Genomic DNA, 20,649 nt, shown 5'->3' with positions numbered 1-20,649 from the left:
ATAAAATCTCTTACGCTCACATTGTGAAATATTACAACAATTTAAAATAACTGTTTTCTATGTGAATCTAGAGAAACGTGTAACGCTCCAGTCTTCAGTGTCACTTAATCCTTCAGAAATCATTCTGATATGATGAATTGATGTTCAAGAAGGATTTTTATGATTATTATCAGTGTTCAAAACAGTTAACTGTGCTATGATGAACACACACACACACACACAGAGAGAGAGAGAGAGAGAGAGAGAGAGAGAGAGAGAGAGAGAGAGAGAGAGAGAGTGAGAGAGAGAGAGAGAGAGAGAGAGATCGCTCCAGTCAGTGCTGCTGCTGTGAGTCTGCAGTATTGAAGTGTTTCTGAGCTCTCGGGACGGCGGTGAAGCGCGAAGCCTCCACCAAACGACACTTTACGGCTTATCAACAAATGGGGCACACATTTGCCTAAACTTTTAGGGAGCCTGACTCTATCGAACATTTAACGACAAACAAGGTACGGCGACGTTTACAGTTTCTCTCTCACTAGTTTATGACAAAATCTGCCTTCACTAAATGGGTTTTTCATTACACTCAGCACAATGGAAAAAATCGAACTTTTTTTTAGCCTATCAAATATTGAGAAGTTTTTTTTTCTTCTGTAGGTTGAGCTATATGTTGCTTTGGAGTTTAGAAAGTGAAGTTCTTGATTAATTGGATGCTGGTTTCTGCATTATGTAAAGTGTAAGTTGTTTTCCAAACCTGAGGGACAAAGGCTCAAGCTTTGTTTTGATTCTAATTGAAACCAGTTTTATTCTTGAATGTCAGGATATGGAAACATCTCTGCCCTTATTGCTCAAGTTTTGTGAATAGGTCTGTGATGTAATTACAATATAGGTTGAGTTGTTGCTCATTCACTGCACTGATGGTACTGCAGGCAATGACAGCTCAGTTGTGTGATTAGTTTGCAGACCTATGTCGAGCTGATTTGTGTTGAACCCATTATAATCACAGCCATGTTAACTAGCAAGATCACATTTCCAGAGAGAGAGAGAGAGAGAGAGAGAGAGAGAGAGAGAGAGAGAATAACCATGCATCTCTCATTAGGATCATAAAGTCCTCTGGACGCACAGATGGAAAGATCCTGCAGTGATGCATTCCTGTCGAGTGAGAGGTTTGTGAGTTAGTGACAGATCTGAATCATAAAGAAACTCTGTCACGGACCCCATCTCTTCTGATGACACACACACAACAAAACACAGGAACAAAAGTGTGTGTGTGTGTGTGTGTGTGTGTGTGTGTGTGTGCGTGTGTGTGTGTGTGTGTGTGTGTGTGTGTGTGTGTGTGTGTGTGTGTGTGTGTGTGTGTGTGTGGAGGGGCCAGGCTTAGTCCGGATCCTTTCTCTTCACTCCTGCCTCTCTTTCTTCACCTCTCAAACCCTCTCTCTCTTTCTCTCATTCTACTCCGGGAACAAAAACAGGGGAACACCCAGACCCTATAGGGACAACATTATCTTTTTATGAAATTGCCACAGAAATCTTTTCAGCGGAGCTAATGTCAGAGAGCTGGACGCTGTCAGGTAATTCTTTCAGTAGAAATGTCTTTCAAATAGTGTGCTTGGATTGAGGCTCAAATATGTTAAATAAATATGGGATATATTTCAATCTAGAAAATAGCATCAAAATAACATGTTCAATATTTCCATGAACTGGGGCAAAATCGTATTGCTCAAAAAATGCTGGATTAATGGAGATCTCAGTTAATTTTCAGCTATGTGTCAACTTTGGCTCATATATTTCACTTAAAATCGTTAAGGGTATATATACATAAAAAATATATATTGTGGCTGGGTTTTGACACAAATTCATGATTCGATTCAATTTCCATTCACAAGCTTTTGATTTGATTCGATTCAACATTGATTATTGTGGATGTATATCAGATAGAGGACATGGCCAATTTTCTTGAGGAAAAACATTCTTATCTAATGCTGTAAACTATATGGTAGTTGGTTGGTACATTACTTATATTGAAGGTTAACATTAACTGATTTAAATACAAACATAAATTAAACTCAATGATGTTTTTTATAATAATAAAGAAATAATAACTTTACAATTACACAATCATATTTCTACTCCAATTTGTTAAAATAAGACAGTGCACTATATAGGGGATAGGGAGTGATTCAGACAGTGTAAATATGCTTTCCATTGTGGCGAATAAAGTCTGGTTTCACGTTACTGTCAGTGAAGCGCCGCAGCCACGATAGAAGAGCTCAAGACTCAGAAGCAAGGTTGCTTTTTTACGCCACATTTGCTTTTGTGCACTCTCATTGACCCTCTTTACTTTCGTAGATCGGATCACAAGTGGGCGATGCTAAATACAGGTGTAAACGGGTCTAAAACGTTTTGAGCTTGTCCACTCGTGTCCACTTCCAGAGGTAGTCAAAACACATTTGACCGGATTGCTTTCGTAGAGTAAACACTCATGTGGTCGAAGGTGTTCAAACAGCCACAAAAAAACCATCTACTCACCTAATGCGTGAACATTATGGCTGGAGACCTAAGTTTGGTTTGAAGATGAAAAACACAATGTTTTCCGTCATCTCCAGTCGTATGTATTTCATCCATTACATCAAAAGATCTGAAAAGCTCATACATTTACCCATACATAGACCCTCTACCCAAAGAAATCAGGACAGAAGTCGTTTAGTATAGGTAGGACAGGTCATTTTTTTAAACGCGAGAGCTTTAATATTTCACCGGACATTTAATTTGTATAAATCCTTGCCAGATTACCATTCATCAGTCAGTGGATGGTTCTCACAATGTAATATTATTTTGCAGAGACTTGCATATTTTTCCAATGAGCCTGTTTTTGTTTTTTTTTTCACAGTGGCTATCTGCTTGGCTGACCAATGACTTGGTGACGCTAGTGTCACTGAAATTACATTGCCTTTAAACAATTCACCCATCTTTTAATCTCATTTAATCAACTGATATTAAAGAGATTTGTAATGTGTCTTTCCCATTTTGTCTCTAGGATGTTGACTCAAGAAGACATGGACTATGAAAACGACACTTACGAATACATGGATTATGGCTACGTAGAGGAGACCAAGGCTGACGGCTACACTCAGAGAGAAGCTCTTCACATCATATCAGTGATCATCTACAGCCTGGCCTTTACTCTGGGTGTAATCGGGAATGGCATGGTGATCTGGGTGACTGCCTTCAAAAGCAAAAGGACCGTGAACAGCGTTTGGCTGCAGAATCTGGCCATTGCCGACTTTGTGTTTGTGCTGTCCCTTCCGTTCTCCATCGACTACGTGCTGCGAGACTTTCACTGGCTCTTTGGGAAGACCATGTGTAAGCTGAACTCATTCGTGTGCACCATGAACATGTACGCCAGCGTGCTGTTTCTCACCGTCCTGAGTTTGGATCGCTACATCTCACTGGTCCACCTGAGCTGGTCGGAAAGGTTTCGAAACGTCCGGCGGGCCTGGTGGGTGTGCGCGCTGATTTGGTCCACGTCCTGCTGTTTAAGCTGTCCGGCCCTGATATTCCGAGACGTGACCCAACATAAAGGGAAGATTGTGTGTTTTAATAACTTTCACGATGAGAGCAGGCACATGATAGCGGTGAGGCACATAGCGTTGGTGTCTCTTCGCACCACCGTGGGCTTTCTGCTTCCGTTTGCCACCATCACCGTGAGCGGCGTCCTTTTGGCTGTCAAGATGCGCCAGTCCAACTCGGTTCGCTTGACCAGCTTTTCCAGAACCGTCTCGGCTGTGATTCTTGCTTTCTTCTTGTGTTGGGTGCCTTTCCACACGTTCAGCCTGATGGAGCTGAGCATGCACCACACCACCTACCTTCACTCCGTGCTCATCGTGGGCTTCCCCCTCGCCACCAGCCTGGCCTTCTTCAACAGCTGCATCAACCCTATTCTCTACGTGCTGCTCACCAAGAAGGTGCGTAAACTGGTATGGCGGTCGTGTTTGAACTTCACCAAGAGCTCGCTGAGAGAGCTGAGTCAATCTGTGTCTGCTACTGAGCTAGAGTCAGCATTGGCCAGCTGTTCTCCTGAAGAGCCCATGGCCAGCTCCTCCATCTGAAGGGCTCGGCGGTCACGCCAAACTCAACTGAACTCAAGGAAGCCCTGGAGCGCCAACTGGACTGAAAGTAGATTCTGACTGATTGGTTGGGAAATAATGGCTTTTAAAGAAGCAGTAAGACCAATGTTACTCGTGTATGGAGCAGAAACAATGCAGCGTATTTCAGGCCTTCCTGCTTAGTAGTGTTGTAGTCAAGACCACCTAAACCAAGACCAAGTTGAAACCAAGACCAGTGTGTGCCGAGACCAAGACAAGACCAAGACTTTGTGGGGTTAAGACCAAGACAAGCCCAAGACCAGACCAGCACTCCTTAAATTCATCTAAAAGATCCATATCTACTGTCTTGAGAAATGTCTTATATTTAATAAATAAATACAATATTAAAGGGTAAGTTCACCCAAAAATGAAAATGATTTCATTAATTACTCACCCTCATGTCGTTGGACACCCGTCAGACCTTCGTTCATCTTCCGAACACAAATGAAGATATTTTTGTTGAAAGCTGAGAAAGGCTTCAGAAAGGCCTCCATTGGCATTCAGGACATTCACACTCACAAGACCCATAAAGGCACTAAACACATCGACACAAAGCCCATCTCACTACAGTGGCTGTACAATACTTTGATGAAGCAACAAATATAGTTTTTGTGCGCAAAAAAAAAAATCAAAATAATGACCAAGTTATTGGGTGTTTCTCAATGTCAAGGATGCTTCCTTGGAAGGACCGATCCTGCAGATCCTCTTTAGCATTCGGAGAACATGTAAATGGAACAGGCTAGCAAGTGCACGTCATTGCGTCATTACATCAGTGAACAGGTCCGATTACGGTATGAACGCCCCCGTTTGTTCCTTGGTCCCTGGTAAAAAAGACGAGAACGCTATTAATAATGCTGTGAATGGTATAATATTAACATTAAATTAAGTTGCAGGCATACAACTTAACTAGTAATTTATAAAAGAAATGCCGGTGACGGCAACCAAGCTTAGTTAAATGACAGGTCCGTTGGCTTTCAATAACGTTATGTGTAACGTTATTTGTATTTTTTTTTAATATCAATACAGTAGTAATTTAGCCTGACAAGCCAGACCCACATCAAGATGTTTGGTCTGGAAACTCACCATTGACGGCTCAATCCGAGGGCGGATAAACGGTTGTCTTTCAAACTCCCTCTGCACGCGATAGGATAGCGCTACAACCAACCAGAGCAACGAAGGTGAAGCAGAGCTCGCTGACAAATTAAACTTTCGCCGTATCCGGTCGGCTAAACTCTGAACACATCTTCCCTTTTTAAGAATGACTTCAGTGCCGCTCTTTGTTCTTTTCTCAGAGAAAAGCTTAACTCCAAGTCTTCCAGAGTCGCGGTCAAAGCTGATTCGACAGACCGCCGTTCGCCAGTTTCTGTGTTTACTAGAAGCACGCAAACGCAACTCGGCCGTCTTCATTATGTTAAGCCCCGCCCACCGACTCTATACACGATGTGATTGGGCCGACAAGAGTTTGGCGTTTACAGCTCAGAAGGGTATTGAGAGTTGCTAGCCGACACTCGCGGGCAGATTAGATTTGCTGCCGCTAGGGTGCGTCTAGATTTCTAGGCTAGTAGTAATTTGTACCGGCATTTAAATATTAAACTTAACTTATATTTACTACGGTTATAACAAATGTTTGGTTACGTAAATATACTTAAATGTAAAAGCATTGCGGCTAGCAGCGAGGCGAGGGACCGTGAGAGCGGGCCGGTGGAGTGATAATAAGCGGCAGCTGATCGCCACACCGGTCTCGGCTCACGGCAGAGTGACGGGAGTATAAAAGGAGGAGCGTGGAAGATGAGAGAGGACCAGGCCTGGACTTTATGTTATGGTTTGTTTATGTTTTATTATGTGTGTGCGGGCAGTCGTCCGTGAGGGACTTTCGTTTTGTTTATTATTTATTATAAAGTTGTTGAACTTTCGCCGGTTCCCGCCTCCTTCCTTCCCATCTACAAACCCCGATACAAGCATAATTGCCCCGTTAACGCTCCGCCAACGTCTGAAGATACCAAAGCTGCGCGCAGAGGATTGTGGGTGATTTGAGAGCACGAAGACTGCGAAGGCTACTCATATGCATCCTTTCCTGTATATGGCATATTTTTCAAACGAAGGACTCAGTCCTTGGTTGAAATTCAGAGGATCGTCGACATTGGAACAGTCCTTCGTCGGATGTCGATGACGTGACATACTCGGAATTCTGGCTTCCCAGGATCCTTACTTGACATTGAGAAACGACTAATGTCTTCCGTGTAGGTCTCGGACATGAGCTCATGTGATAGCGGCGCTCCTCCTCTTCCAGGTCATGTGTCTGAACGGCGGAGCTGCGTCATATTCTCACGCTTGCGTCGAGTTCACGTCAATAACTTGGCGGATAAAGTCGTTATTTTGATTTTTGTGCGCACAATAACTATTTTTGTCGCCTTGTAACATTATTGTACAGCCACTGTAGTGAGATGGGCTTTGTGTCGATGTGTTTAGTGCCTTTATGGGTCTTGTGAGTGGGAATGTACTAAATGCCAATGGAGGCCTTTCTGAAGCCTTTCTCAGCTTTCAACAGAAATATCTTCATTTGTGTTCTGAAGATGAACGAAGGTCTTACGGGTGTCCAACGACATGAGGGGGAGTAATTAATGAAATCATTTTCATTTTTGGGTAATTAAGAATATTATATTAAGGATATTAAGACACTACAGTGCTGTTCCCAATCAAATCACGAACAATAAAATTCATGGCACAGAAGTTGCATCTGAATTGGTACAATTACACCAGTATAAATAATGTTCAGATTCATTTAACAGTCACTGAATCATTTATTCAACCGATTTGTTCAAAGATTAATTTAATAACGAAACATTGCCGAATTAGCAAAGACACATAGAAAATGTGTCATTTCATATTAACTTCTTGTTTATTGAACGTTTATTAAAATAATATCATTTGTGGTCATTTTATATTCATGCAAACAGCTCTCTTGCACTTGTGATATTGTTTAATTATATTCTATGTTATATAAAAAAAACTAAATCTCAGAATTTTGTGGACATTCATATTCATTTTGGGCATTTTTGAGACAGATCAATGTTACAGTGATTTGAACATGAAAACGGCAGCACAGTAATAACATAAATCACATTACAAATAAGTTATTGATTTCACTTTAAGCAGAAAGTTTTACATCAAATCCCATTAATGATGTTAAATCAGACAATGCACTAGCAATTTTGTGATATCCTTGCAGTTGTGGTCTTGACTGGTCTTGAGATAAAATCCCAAGTATGAGAAAAAGAAAAGACCAAGACCTTCAAAAAATTATCTTAAGACCAGTCTCGAGACCAACACTACCTTTTAGGTCACTCCAGCAGTGGAAAGCTTTTCTAATATTAAAACTTAAAAGTCTTAAAGCTATTGCCTGATCATAACCCCAGTGGTATTTCTCTGAGCTTTTCTAATGTGTCTCAGTCTCAGCCATCAGACTTGCTCACTAAAAGCGTCAATAATCCTTTAGATATTTAAAAATCTGAACAAATCGAATCTTTCATTGAATATAAAAATGTAAAATGGGGGGTGGGAGGATCTCATTATGTTTTTCTCTAATACACGTTGGACATAATTATTGGCACCCTTTTATTAAATACTTTTTTGCCAAGATAACAGCTCTGGGTCTTCTCCTGTAATGCCTGATGAGTTTGGAGAACACCTGACCAGAGATCAGAGATCATTCCTCCACACATAAACTCTCCAGATTCCCAGATCCATGTTGGCACTTCTTCTCTTCAGTTCAGACACTCGTTCTCTAAAGGGTTCAGGTCAGGGAACTGGGACGCTCGTGGCAGAAGCTTCATTTTCTGCTCAGTGACTCTTTTTTGTGTTGATTTTGATCGTTGTCCTGATAGAAGATCCAACCATGGCCCATTGTAAGATTTCTAGCAGAGGCCGTCAGGTTTTGATATTTTATCTGTTGGTATTTGCTGGAATCCATGATACCATGTGTTTGAACAAAATGTCCCAGACCTCCAGCTAAAATAATAGACCCTCAACATTAAAGATCCAGCGCTATATTTAACTGTGGACATTAAGGTCAGTTTTCTCTGTTTGCTCCAAAGCCATCTGGTGGGTTTGCTTTCAAAAATCTGTTTTTATAGTGTCATCTGACCACAGAACCAGGTCCCGTCTGAAGACATCTGGACAATTTCATGTTCCTACTCACCCTGGGGTGCTAAACATGTACATATAATATACTTTAGAGATATTTTACTCATAAGAATTTCTCGAGGTAACAGTATTTGTGGTAATTAAAGACATAAACAATAATTCATGTCTATTAGAGAATTTTTTCTCATGTGATTTCCCCCACTTGCATTCTTCTTTTTTGTATTAAAAATAAAGGTTTACCTTTTTTTTTTTTTTTTTGAATGAAAGATAAAAAGGATTTACCAAGGGCACCAACAATTCTGTCCCTCTCTCTCTCTCTCTCTCTCTCTCTGTGTGTGTGTGTGTGTGTGTGTGTGTGTGGCCTGGTAATCCCTACGTTATGGGAACAAAATGTCCCCATAAAGATGGCAGTATCCGAAATCCTTGTCCTTGTGGGGACATTTTTAGGTCCCCATGAGGAAAACATCTTATAAATCACACAGGAGGAGTTTTTTTGAGAAAGTAAAAATGCAGAATGTTTCCTGTGATGGGTAGGTTTAGGGGCAGTGTAAGGGGATAGGATGTACAGTTTGTACAGTATGAAATCCATTATGCCTATGGAAAGTCCCCATAAAACATGGAAACATGTGTGTGTGTGTGTGTGTGTGTGTGTGTGTGTGTGTGTGTGTGTAGTTTCTCCTGTAATATGAAAGGAATAAATATACTTTTCTCTACAAAGTGTTTCTGAACATTTCTGATGGTGTGTGCTAATTTGCATACTTATGCACTATTTGTTTTATTTTATTTTAAATTAATGTTATAAATCAAGCAGCATGAATTGAAAATTACCCATGAAATAAAAATGAAATAACTCATTAAATATGGAAGTATTTATGCAATCTCATTATACAGAACCGCTTCGGCGTAAAGAGTTGTAAACAGAAGCACATTGAAGTTAGTAATAAATCGCTAATTCTAATGTTTTAGAGTTGTTCTATTTTATCTTTAAGTTATTACATGGATTAATCTAATGTTTTGAGGAGTGTGTGTGTCTTTGCTGTCAGTCACCGCACCGGTGTGGAAACTGTACTTCAGAATCACAGATTATGTCTTGGAGTGTAACCTAAATAAGAATTCACACTAGAAAATGTCACCTGACCAAGTAAGGAACATATCGGACACTTTTGGGAACAAAACATTACTATAACTCATGCTAACAGTGATTCAATCTAAGATCATATCGCATCAAACCATGCAAACTATTATTATTGTTATACTTTGTTTTTTTTTAATTGTCAATGTTAACAGCATCAGCATTGTGTGACTATGTAGTGTGTGTTAGCATTACCTGTAGATTTTCATTTCTGTACAATCAGTGTTATCTTTTGCTTTTTACTCTGGGTAAATCTTCTATCACTGAGGAGTGTCGTTTGGTCCTTTCTGGATTACAATCCACCATCAAAAAGATATGTTTAATTATTCCAGCTGTTGTGAGAACAGCTATAAATGATCCGCCACCTGCAGCATCCTCACATGCAATACTACCAGCCGGACTCCTTCTTTAAGATTACAGTGGTGACGTCAGGGCCGGCCCAAGGCATAAGCGAACTAAGCGGCTGCTTAGGGCCCCCAAGAGCACTGCTGCCGCTGTATGTTCCTTTATGTTTGAAATCGCCTTTATGGCCTTAAAACAATTACTAAATAAACTGCAAAATGTTCCGTTTTCTAATATATGCACGGATTGATTCTGACAGCGCTGTGCGAGCTCGCGGTGCCATCGACTGGACTAAAGCTTATTCGTCAGGGTTCAAAGTTCACAGTGCGAGAAAGAAATCGGCTGAAACGGTGCTACTCGTCAGTTGCCCGGTAACCTTTTTATGAATGGATGGATTTGCGAATGCGGTTGGTTTAGTGCAAATATCTTATTTGACATGCTGTATGTTTTGGACGGAGTACAGCTTTCAGTTTCTGTTCACAGTAAATGCTTCTCTGCAAGTGCTATAGTCGAGTCGCTCAAAATTATCTTTTTTTTTTATTTTTTATTTTTTTTTAGAAATACAAATTCGTTCTTCCCAAAAAAGCCTTCCCAAATTTGTAATGAGAATCATTTATAAATATGCTGTTGTCAACAAATAGAAGTACTAATGTCTTTCTGTGTGAATTTCCGCCAAAATAAAAGCTTTGCATAATGTTTGAAAGAAATCCACCATTTCTTGTTTTAAAAGAAGTCTCTTATGCTCACCAAAGGCTGCATTTATTTGATCAAAACTACAGTTAAAACAGTTATATTGTGAAATATTATTGCAATTTAAAATAGCTGTTTTCTATATATATATATATATATATATATATATATATATATATATGATATTCGTATGTATCAAGTAAATTGTTATGTATTCCTGTGATCAAAGCTGAATTTTCAGCATCATTACACCAGTCTTCACTGTCACATGATCCTTCACCGATTATTCTCATGATGATTTGCTGCTCAAGAAACATTATTTTTTATTATCATGTTGAAAACAGTTGTGTAACCATCTTTTTTAGGATTCTTTGAAAGCTTTCTATTTTAGATAAATCCTGTTCTTTTGAACTTTCTATTCATCAAAGAGTCCTGGGGTAACGAATTGTGAGCATATTTAGCATGAGACTTCTTTAAAAAAAAAAAAAGTTTAAATCGTACATATCCCAGTCTGAACCGTACTGTAAGACTTTGAATATTAAAGTGCAAATGAACACCTGAGCACTCTTGTGGGTTTGCAACAATTAAAAACCGTATAAGGGTAAAAACATGACAGACAGACATGATGTAAGCAACACAGCTACAACTAATACAATTGATAATGGGTGTGCGATTATTATCAAGAATTGACAATAGTCAATTGGTACAGAGGGGCCCCCAAATAAAATTCTGCTTAGGGCCCCATGAAGGCTTGGGCCGGCTCTGGGTGACGTAATGACGCGAAAACATGCTCGAATTTCCCGCCAGTATTCACCAGTACCACTCAAGTTACTTATACAATAACACATTATTACAAGCTTACCGTTGTGAATCGGGCTACGGTAAGGAGATGAACACTGTTTTGAACACTGGCTGGTTATGTATTTGCTCAAAAATTGATTAAAAGTTACGGTAAAAATTGGTAAAAAGTTACGGACTGCAGCTTTTGGGTCACAGTGAGGAATTTATAATTATGGATTATGCTTGTTTCCTCCACAGAATAAAAAATAAAAAAGCTGCGACTTTTTATCTCACATTTCGGAATTTTTTTCTCACTATTGCGAGTTTACATGTGGCAATTCTGACTTTTCTCTTCTCAGAATTGAATGACATAAACTTGAATTGACCCTTCGCGAAGCCACGCCCGAATACCACCACAGGCCAATCGTGGCTTAGCAACCGTAACTAGGCACGGAAGGTCTGTCAAGCTTTCCAGCGAGGGAAACATGCCGATGCAAATCTGTGCGTATGGATTGTGCAAATCTGATGCCTATCCTAAAAGTTTGGACAGATGGTGCATTTTTTTTTCCTTCCCCAAAACGTAAAACTGAAGGTAAGAAATACCAGCCTTGAATCAAGCAGTGTGTGTGAGACCCCATTCACAACGTTAAATGTCGTCAGGATTAACAAACTGAAAATACATGAGGTTTTTGACTGATGCAAGTTATTACATATGATGCAGTATATAGACTATAAAAAGGCAAGATAAGAACTGTCTTAGCTTTATTTATTAGTTTTGTATTGTAGTTTTGTTTAGACAAAATGTGTGCAAATTAAGACCTTCATCATAAGGATTGTTGCAGTGGCTGTGTTTATAATATTAATAAAACCCATCATGTTTGAGAGTGGCTTTCTGTTATAAGGTTTCAGTAAATGTGTGGTTTTTGATGAATGGCTCAGGTCAGAATCTCAGGCTAGTGCCAGGTCCAAGGAGTAGATTATAGACACACGACATGTGAGCATAGCCCGGCGCGCTAAATATAACGTTAAGCCGGAGAATCATTGCAAAGTTTTCAGGCTAATGTCTTGTGTTTATTCCACAAGATTTTTTGATAAGTTGTTTGATTTATAATTATTCAATTATTTTCTCATTTTACTTACCCTGTTGTGCATGAACATACATATGAGGCAGCTGCTGATTGCGCTGAGACCATAGGCTTTAGCTTCAATTTTATTGAAATTATTCTGTAATCGGTTGCATAATTTGTCGCGGATATATCCCGCAAATACATACTGCAGTCCCTTTTTTCTTACTCGCTCAGATATTTCCCCTGTTCGCCAGAAATGACTAATTATCTCCTCGGAAATGTCTGACACCGGCGCATACATACTGTAATAGACGTGCCAGGCGCGAAAGCTTGACAGGTGTAGCAACAGTAACTACGGGGGGCGGGGCTTAGCGAAGGGTCAATTGTGAGCAATAAATGCAGAATTGCGAGATATAAATATTGAATTTCTTTGTTGTCATAGCAACGTAATGCAACGCCTAAAAACCTAAAATAACTGAAAATGACGAGAAGAACCTTAAGAGTTTTAACAGAAGAGTGCTTTTAGAAAATAAGCTTCACATTTCCTCCAAAAACAGGCCTAATTCACTTCCATTATAAGAGCCTCACTGTACCCTCACTGTTCTTTAAGGAAAAAACATTGGAGTAGTCAAAATCATTTTTTTGGTCAATGGTCATCAACATTATGGCACAAATGCTCTCGGACTCTCGACTCCCTTGTAATGAAACAAGAATATCCCTTTAACTAAAAACATTTGAAACTACAAATAACTTTCAGTGTACTAGGACACTCACATCGTAACCACATGTTTTATATCATGATTCATCAGAACAGAGAATGAAGAAAACATCTGTGAGTCAAATTTAGTTCTTTAGTTTCGAAATATACTGTATAAAAGTCAAAAAGTAGCAGAGGAAAGTGCAAAAAAAGAGGAATATAGCTGGTAATTTGTAGTTTAGCATAATATTTTAAGACAATTGAGACTTTGTCCGGATCAGCTGATTTTGCTGATCTGGAGGCGAGCAAGCAATGTCTGAGAAAGGACCAGATACAATGAGTACAATAGTCTAAGCATGGGGTAAAAAAAGCATGAATAACATTTTCCAAGTCTTGGAATCAGGGCCGTTTCTAGCCTTTCTGGCATCCTAGGCAAGTTTCATATCAAGTTTCATATCTCAGGGCATGCTCCCCCGAGAAAATGTTGATTTCTATGATCTACATGTGTATTTTAAGATGTTCTGAAGGCCAAAAAATAGATAACAATAGCTTGAAAACCATGTCACTCGGCGCCGCTGCGGATTGAAGAACACAGTGACACAAAGACTAAAAGACGGGACGAAGCAGTAGCCGAAGCCTTGCGCCAGTTTCAGATGTTTTAAAGGTTAATCACATATTTTTTTAGGGGGGGCTGAGGCATAAGTTCATAAAAAAGGGCCTAGTGACCCCCATGGTTATGACAGTATTACTTGATCAATTTACACTAAACAGCTATCTCTGATGTAAAGATGTTTTTTTTTTTATTCAAATTAACTATGCTATAATGTTCTGCTCCTGAAATAAAGCTTAGTAGAGAACAAGTAACCAATAAGTAGGCTAACATACCTGTATATTTCGCTTTCTTTTTTATATTTCCTCTTTTTTCTTTTGACGATACTGAGCCCCTGATGGCTTTGACCTCTTCATGATGATGAAACTAAAGCACGGATGACGACGTTCCTGCCGCCCTCTACATGATCTCATTACAGCAGCGCCACTATCACCATGGCGACTTCACTCCAATAATCGCAACTAATCATAATGCCCTGAAATAGCAAAAGTACGAAATATTAATAATAAAATATATATGAAAGAACTAAAAAATCTTCTTGGGGCGGGGGCTCACTGGCGCCCCCCAGCTGTTGGCGCCCTAGGCGACCGCCTAGTTTGCCTATGCCTAGAAACGGCACTGCTTGGAATGACAAAAACATTAGCAATTGATAATAACTATTTGTGGATAAACATAACCGAGGATCCACAAATCCAGGATGACACCAAGGTTCATAACCTGGGAAGTGATTACCCAGCTTCTTAATGAGACTACTCCTCAATTTTGGGGGACCAAAAACAATTGTTTCCGTCTTGTCCTCCAAATAATTTGATAACCATTTCTTGATGTCCCAGACACATTTCAACAAAGGTTTAATGGAAATGGCAGCTTTCAATGGCAGGTATCATTGGCATAACAATTAAAGGGTTACTTCAGCGATTAGCATATGGCTTTGTATCAGTAGAAACCCTGGAGTATATTCAAATGATTGTGCTTTCCCCCCTCATATCCCCCTGAGACAAGAGATTTATGCATTTTATTTCTGGAAAAATTCCTCCTATGATGCAAATTGACGATTTTTGCATCATAGGAGGAATGTTTGCCCAAAGGCTAAAGACTACAGCCAGCAGAGGGAGCCATTTCCGCATGTTTTGAATCTGCACATGAGGGATGGAGATCACACTCACAGCTCAGCTCAGCTACAGGCACTCATTTAAACGGAGCTATGCTGAGCAACGGAAGTCTTTTAACTTTTCTAATTCATTTCTATGAAAGTTAAGCTTGCAAAGGCATGGACTGAAACGCACCAGACTGAACTGGCGTTGTGAATGTATGCCACGAGTGTAGTCGCGATGACCTCAGTTCTCATCACGAGAGCTCATCAGCTCATTTCTCTCACTCCTGCAGTTAGTGCTCAGTGCTGTGATACTCGCGCGGCGACTCACTCATTATATTGAACACACACGTTCAGTTTTTAATTGTAGTGTCTTCTCTAACTCAGTCACTGTAATCCAGTAGCGGTGGCTTTGGGAATGGCCTCACAGGGCAGCGAAGCATTCTGGGAATTGTAGTCTTTCATCCCCATGAGACAAAAATACATTTTCTGTCTTTTCTCAGTCTAGAAGGCACCAAATTCAAAAATAATTTCACATTTCTACTACATTGATGACCCAGTTTAAATACAGATTCATCTTCCCAGCGCTGAAGTACCCCTTTAAATGAAACATTGTGCCTCTTAATAATATCCCCCAGTGGACACATATATAAGTTCAAAAGAAGCGGACCCAAAATAGAGCCCTGAGGTACTCCACTATTAAAAGGGGCAGAAGATGAAGAGAACTTACCTGACTCTACAGAGAATGGTGTAATCAAAGTCTACATCTAGAGGAAGACAAACATTCCCATTGAAGTAATAAGAGCTTCTCTGCTGATAGATTTTTTTGTACTGTTTTCTCGTTCACTAAAAAAATACACATAAGATCAGTACAGTAAAGCATATCTGAAAAAGGTACAAACACGGTCACTTTTCCACAATAATATCTTAAAGGGCGCCTATTGCCTCTTTTTACAAGATGTAATTCAAGTCTCAGGTGTCCCCGGAGTGTGTCTGTGAAGTTTCAGATCAACATTTCTACCAGATCATTTAATACACCATTTTGAAAATGGCAATTTTTGGGTTTGACAAAAATGAGCTGTTTTGTGTGTGTCTCCTTTACATGCAAATGAGCTGCTGCTCCCCACCCCAGAGGGCGGAGCCTTCCCTGCTCGTGAACACGCCAAGGAAAACTGAAACATGATACATCTGTTTGCTTATGATTATCATCTCTATCCTGGACATGCTCATATGACATTGCAGTTCTTTATCATGAAATATCATCTGCATGCGTTTTAAAGTCTTATCACTCTCAACTTGAGCACCAACACACACACACACCCGACGCATGAGCACAGAGAGCTGGATGTCGGTGCGTCCGTGAGTATTAAACTAGACTAATTTCACTTTCATGTGTTATTGTGATTAAACTGTCAAACACACACAAGGTTCACATGAAAACAGTCAGTAATGTCTGTGCATGTGTGCAGCAAGTACAGAAATCCTGTGTGTAAATTAGATCTGTGTATTAAAGTGAAAGCAGTGTAATATACAGTAGCTACTGCTATATCTGCTGCTAATATGAATCAAACAACAAAAGCCAAACAGAAAATCACTCACTGCTCTTGACTGAATAACTTTAGTAGCTTTAATAAGAACACATTTCTTACTTGAATGCTCTGGTGAGGAGATAAACATGGTGGAGTGTGTACCGCTCTCTGGGGGCGGGGTCTATGCTAATACTACAGTGTCCATCAACACTCATGGGCGGGGCCTGTAAAATGTGACATCACATTACCTTGTTTTGAGACACTGCTTATGATTTATGGGGATTAAAAAAGGGGAGTAGGTGGATTTTAACCATTATAGGGTGGTTGTGTATACACACTGCCAGTGTGTACACACATTTACGTTGTACAATGTAAACGTGCATTTTGCATATAGGTGCCTTTTAAAAGTCAAAGCTACAATGAATAAGCCCCAGATTATAACTAATGCAGGTGCCCATAAAAATGTCACATATAATGGACTGTTTGGGACTGAAGAGGCTACTGAGCACTTTCACTTCTTGGTATTATTTTTGGAATACATGATTTAGAGCTGAAATGTCTGTTTCCCCATTAAATGGAATTGTCCATTTTTAAACAGGAATCTTAACCAATCACACAAGGTTCTTGAACAGTGCCCCTGTCTTCCATTGGTTACAGAAACAGCACACTTTAAAATTTAAATGACAAAATCTTTTTATTTAAAGTGCCCTTAATATGCTATTTTAAAAACTCCTTTGTTTTGGAGTCTCTTACAAGAGGTTTACAAGCATCAAATGTCAAAAACACTTTCATTTTCTCATTGCACATAACACAGTCTTCAATGGTTCTCTAAATTCCTCTTTTCCGCTAATGTATTTTCTAGTGACATTGAACCGTCACACGCCTAAGGATTCGAATTACAAACGACTCGTATCTAGACGGTTCAGGGTCATTTATTTCCTTTGGGAGACAATCATTATGTTTTAGTGAGTATACACACAGGGTGCAGTGAAGTACTGGGGGGTTCCTCTTTGTGTGTGTTGCTATGGTGTTAGGCCAATTTAAAATGAGGAAGAAAAAGAGACAGACACAGCGTCAAGGAATGATGCCAGAAATAGTGTGGAAGCAGTGGAGTTTACGCAAGTGTTACGTAAAAAGGTACAAAATACACTACATACAAAAAGTGCATTCACAGAGACTCTACCCCATATATAACATACACAAACAAAACTCAACAAACAAACTGTGTTTTACCTTCTTCAGAACGGCTCACTAACGCCCACACGTCTATTTGATGAGCAATATGGGTTAGTATTTCTACCACATATGGGGACAAGGTTCACATCTGTGTAGAATTTGCACCTCGTCACGCAAAATGTATGTGTGTGTGTAAGTCAATAAGAGAACTTCATTTGTTTTCATCTTTAACCCCAAGTGTAACCTCCACCTCCACACCCTCAATCAAATTACTGACTAGAAAACCTCAAAATAATCATCTTTTAAAGCTTAGAAACTCAGCCCCCCTTGGTCAACAAACACACACACACACACACACACACACACACACACACACACACACACACACACACACACACACACACACACACACACACACACACACACACACACACACACACACACACACACACACACACACACACACACACATATATATAACTCCTAAGTAACGCTGAGATATTTGCTTATAAAAAATAATTCCAAAGTCTGCTTGAGGTCCATAATGTTTGTAAGAACAACAACACCGTACCGCGAGATGTTAAGGTCCTTTCACACTGGATGCAATTTTGATGTGCAAATAATTTGCACAATGGTTTGATTTTTTGATCAGCTGTTTGTGTAATGAGCGCTTCCACACCGAACACCAATGTGCTAAGGCGGGAAAAAAAACGTCATTCATTTTTTTCTGTTTCGATGTCAATTTTTTTTTACTCTAGTGGCGACAGAAATTGCTTTAACCAATCAGAGGAAAGGAAACAAAGGTGACGAAATGTCCAGTTAACGTCACTATAGCTATTCAGTTATAACTATTAACTATATAACTATTGACTGGAAATCCTCACATATACCATTTCTTTCTAAATAGGAACATAATTGTGAAGACACAGCCTTTTCTAGTATTTTTGATAGAAACGGTAGATTCGAGATTGGCCTGTAATTGACTAATTCTTTAGGATCAAGTTGCGTTTTTTTAATAAGGGGTTTAATTATAGCCAACTTAAAAGTTTTCGGTACATATCCTAATGTCAAAGATGAATTAATGATATTAAGCAGAGGATCTATGACCTCTGGAAGTATCTCTTTTAATAGCCTAGTCGGTATAGGGTCAAGCATACATGTTGTTGATTTTGATGATTTTACAAGTTTAGCCAATTCTTCTCCTCCTATAGTAGTGAATGTGTGTGTGTGTGTGTGTGTGTGTGTGTGTGTGTCTCCTATAGTAGTGAATGAGTGTAATTTTTCCTCAGTGACACTACAGCGCTCTGTCTGAAGTGATACTGTAATAGACGGCTGCATGGTTATAATTTTATTCCTAATATTATCAATCTTACTAGTAAAGAAGTTCATAAAGTCATTACTGCTGTGTTGTTTACAAACATCAGAAGCTGAAGCTTTATTTTTTGATAATTTAGCCACTGTATCGAATAAATACTTAGGGTTGTGCTTGTTTTCTTCTAAAAGAGTTGAGAAATAAGCAGATCTAGCAGTTTTTATGGCCTTTCTGTATGCAGTCATGCTCTCTTTCCACAAATTGCGAAAAACCTCCAGTTTTGTTTTCTTCCAGCTGCGCTCCATTTTTCTGGCTGCTGTTTTAAGGGCCCGTGTGTGCTCGTTGTACCACGGCGTTGGATTATTTGCTTTAATCTTCTTTAAGCGCCGGGGAGCAACTATGTCTAAAGTGCTAGTAAAGAGAGAGTCAATAGTTTCTGTTGCAGCATCAAGTTCCTCTTGGCTATCTGTAATGCTGAGGAGATGGAACTGATGCGGAAGATTATGTACAAAGCAATCTTTAGTCGCAGCGGTTATCGTCCTGCCATATTTGAAGCGAGGGGATGGCTTTGCAGCCTTAGGTAAATTAAGTATACATGATATTAGGTAATGATCTGAGATGTCATCGCTCCGCTGCAGAATTTTAACAGTATCAACATTTATTCCATGTGACATTATTAGATCTAAAGTATGATTAAGGCGATGTGTGGGTCCCGATTCTGTTGGTTTGGGGCTGGTTGAGATGCTCAGCATGGTAAAGGTTAGCATTATTAATACATAACTTGGAGCAATTGAGCCAGATGATTTGGGGTAAGTTGAGCCAGTGGGCGGTTATAATTTAGAATCATGTAAAGTGTAATTTTAATTCAAAACTGCACGTTTTGTGTTACTTATTTTAAAAGCTGTAAAAAGCACAGAGTCCAGCAGATTTTACTCAGGCTCTGAAGAATAAGAGATCTAGACAATGCAGACTGTAGTGTGTGTTGCAACCAAATGCAGGAAATACCATTCGGTCCGCTTGACTGAAATCTGGCAATACAATTGAGGCCATATTTCTGAGCTGCAAACCAAAGCAAAGTCTTCTGCAGTGTTTTCCTAAGAAACGTATGTGCCAAAGGAGAAGTCTTAGGAAGCAAACTTAAGGAAAATTCAGGAAAGAAACAACAGCAGGAATGCTGAACAGTTTCACACGAACAAACGTTGCCTTGGTCGGCGTCTTCAGCCCTAGAATACAATCCTTTGGCTCTTTCCATTCTAAACATTCAAGAGCTGGCCAGTGAAGCAGGTGCTCAGCCATTGGTCTACTCTGCTCTGATTGGTCAGATGGCCAAGTCTGTTGTGATTGGTCTACTCTGCTCTGATTGGTCAGATGGCCCAGTCTGTTGTGATTGGTCTACTCTGCTCTGATTGGGCAGATGACCCAGTCTGTTGTGATTGGTCTACTCTGCTCTGATTGGTCAGATGACTCAGTCTGTTGTGATTGGTCTATTATGCTCTGATTGGTCAGATGGCCCAGTCTGTTGTGATTGGTCTACTCTGCTCTGATTGGTCAGATGGCCCAGTCTGTTGTGATTGGTCTACTCTGCTCTGATTGGTCAGATGGCCCAGTCTGTTGTGATTGGTCTATTATGCTCTGATTGGTCAGATGGCCCAGTCTGTTGTGATTGGTCTACTCTGCTCTGATTGGTCAGATGGCCCAGTCTGTTGTGATTGGTCTACTCTGCTCTGATTGGTCAGATGGCCCATTGTGTTGTGATTGGTCTACTCTGCTCTGATTGGTCAGATGGCCCAGTCTGTTGTGATTGGTCTACTCTGCTCTGATTGGTCAGATGGCCCAGTCTGTTGTGATTGGTCTACTCTGCTCTGATTGGTCAGATGGCCCATTGTGTTGTGATTGGTCAGATGGTTCAGTCTGTTGTCAACTCTTCAATATTTAGGTATAGAACGAGTAAGAATAC

The 20,649-nt window shown here is 39.8% G+C and overlaps 1 protein-coding gene across 2 annotated transcripts; it reads left to right on the top strand.

Annotated features, from left to right (window-relative positions):
- Positions 1–334: 334 nt before the first annotated feature.
- cmklr2 (chemerin chemokine-like receptor 2) lies at positions 335–4,586 on the top strand. Of its 2 annotated transcripts, none has more exons than XM_067443116.1 (2): positions 335–485; positions 3,014–4,586. In XM_067443116.1, exon 2 carries the CDS (start codon positions 3,015–3,017, stop codon positions 4,083–4,085), a length of 1,071 nt encoding a protein of 356 aa, XP_067299217.1. In that variant the 5' UTR covers positions 335–485; position 3,014; the 3' UTR covers positions 4,086–4,586. The 2 variants fall into 2 exon arrangements, with proteins under 2 accessions (XP_067299217.1, XP_067299218.1); XM_067443117.1 differs by lacking the exon at positions 335–485 and adding an exon at positions 1,394–1,547.
- The last annotated feature ends 16,063 nt before the right edge of the window (positions 4,587–20,649 follow it).

The sequence above is a fragment of the Pseudorasbora parva genome, chromosome 5, assembly GCF_024679245.1.
Source record: "Pseudorasbora parva isolate DD20220531a chromosome 5, ASM2467924v1, whole genome shotgun sequence".
Classification (NCBI taxonomy): domain Eukaryota; kingdom Metazoa; phylum Chordata; class Actinopteri; order Cypriniformes; family Gobionidae; genus Pseudorasbora; species Pseudorasbora parva.
This window is presented reverse-complemented; position numbering and strand designations above follow the sequence as displayed.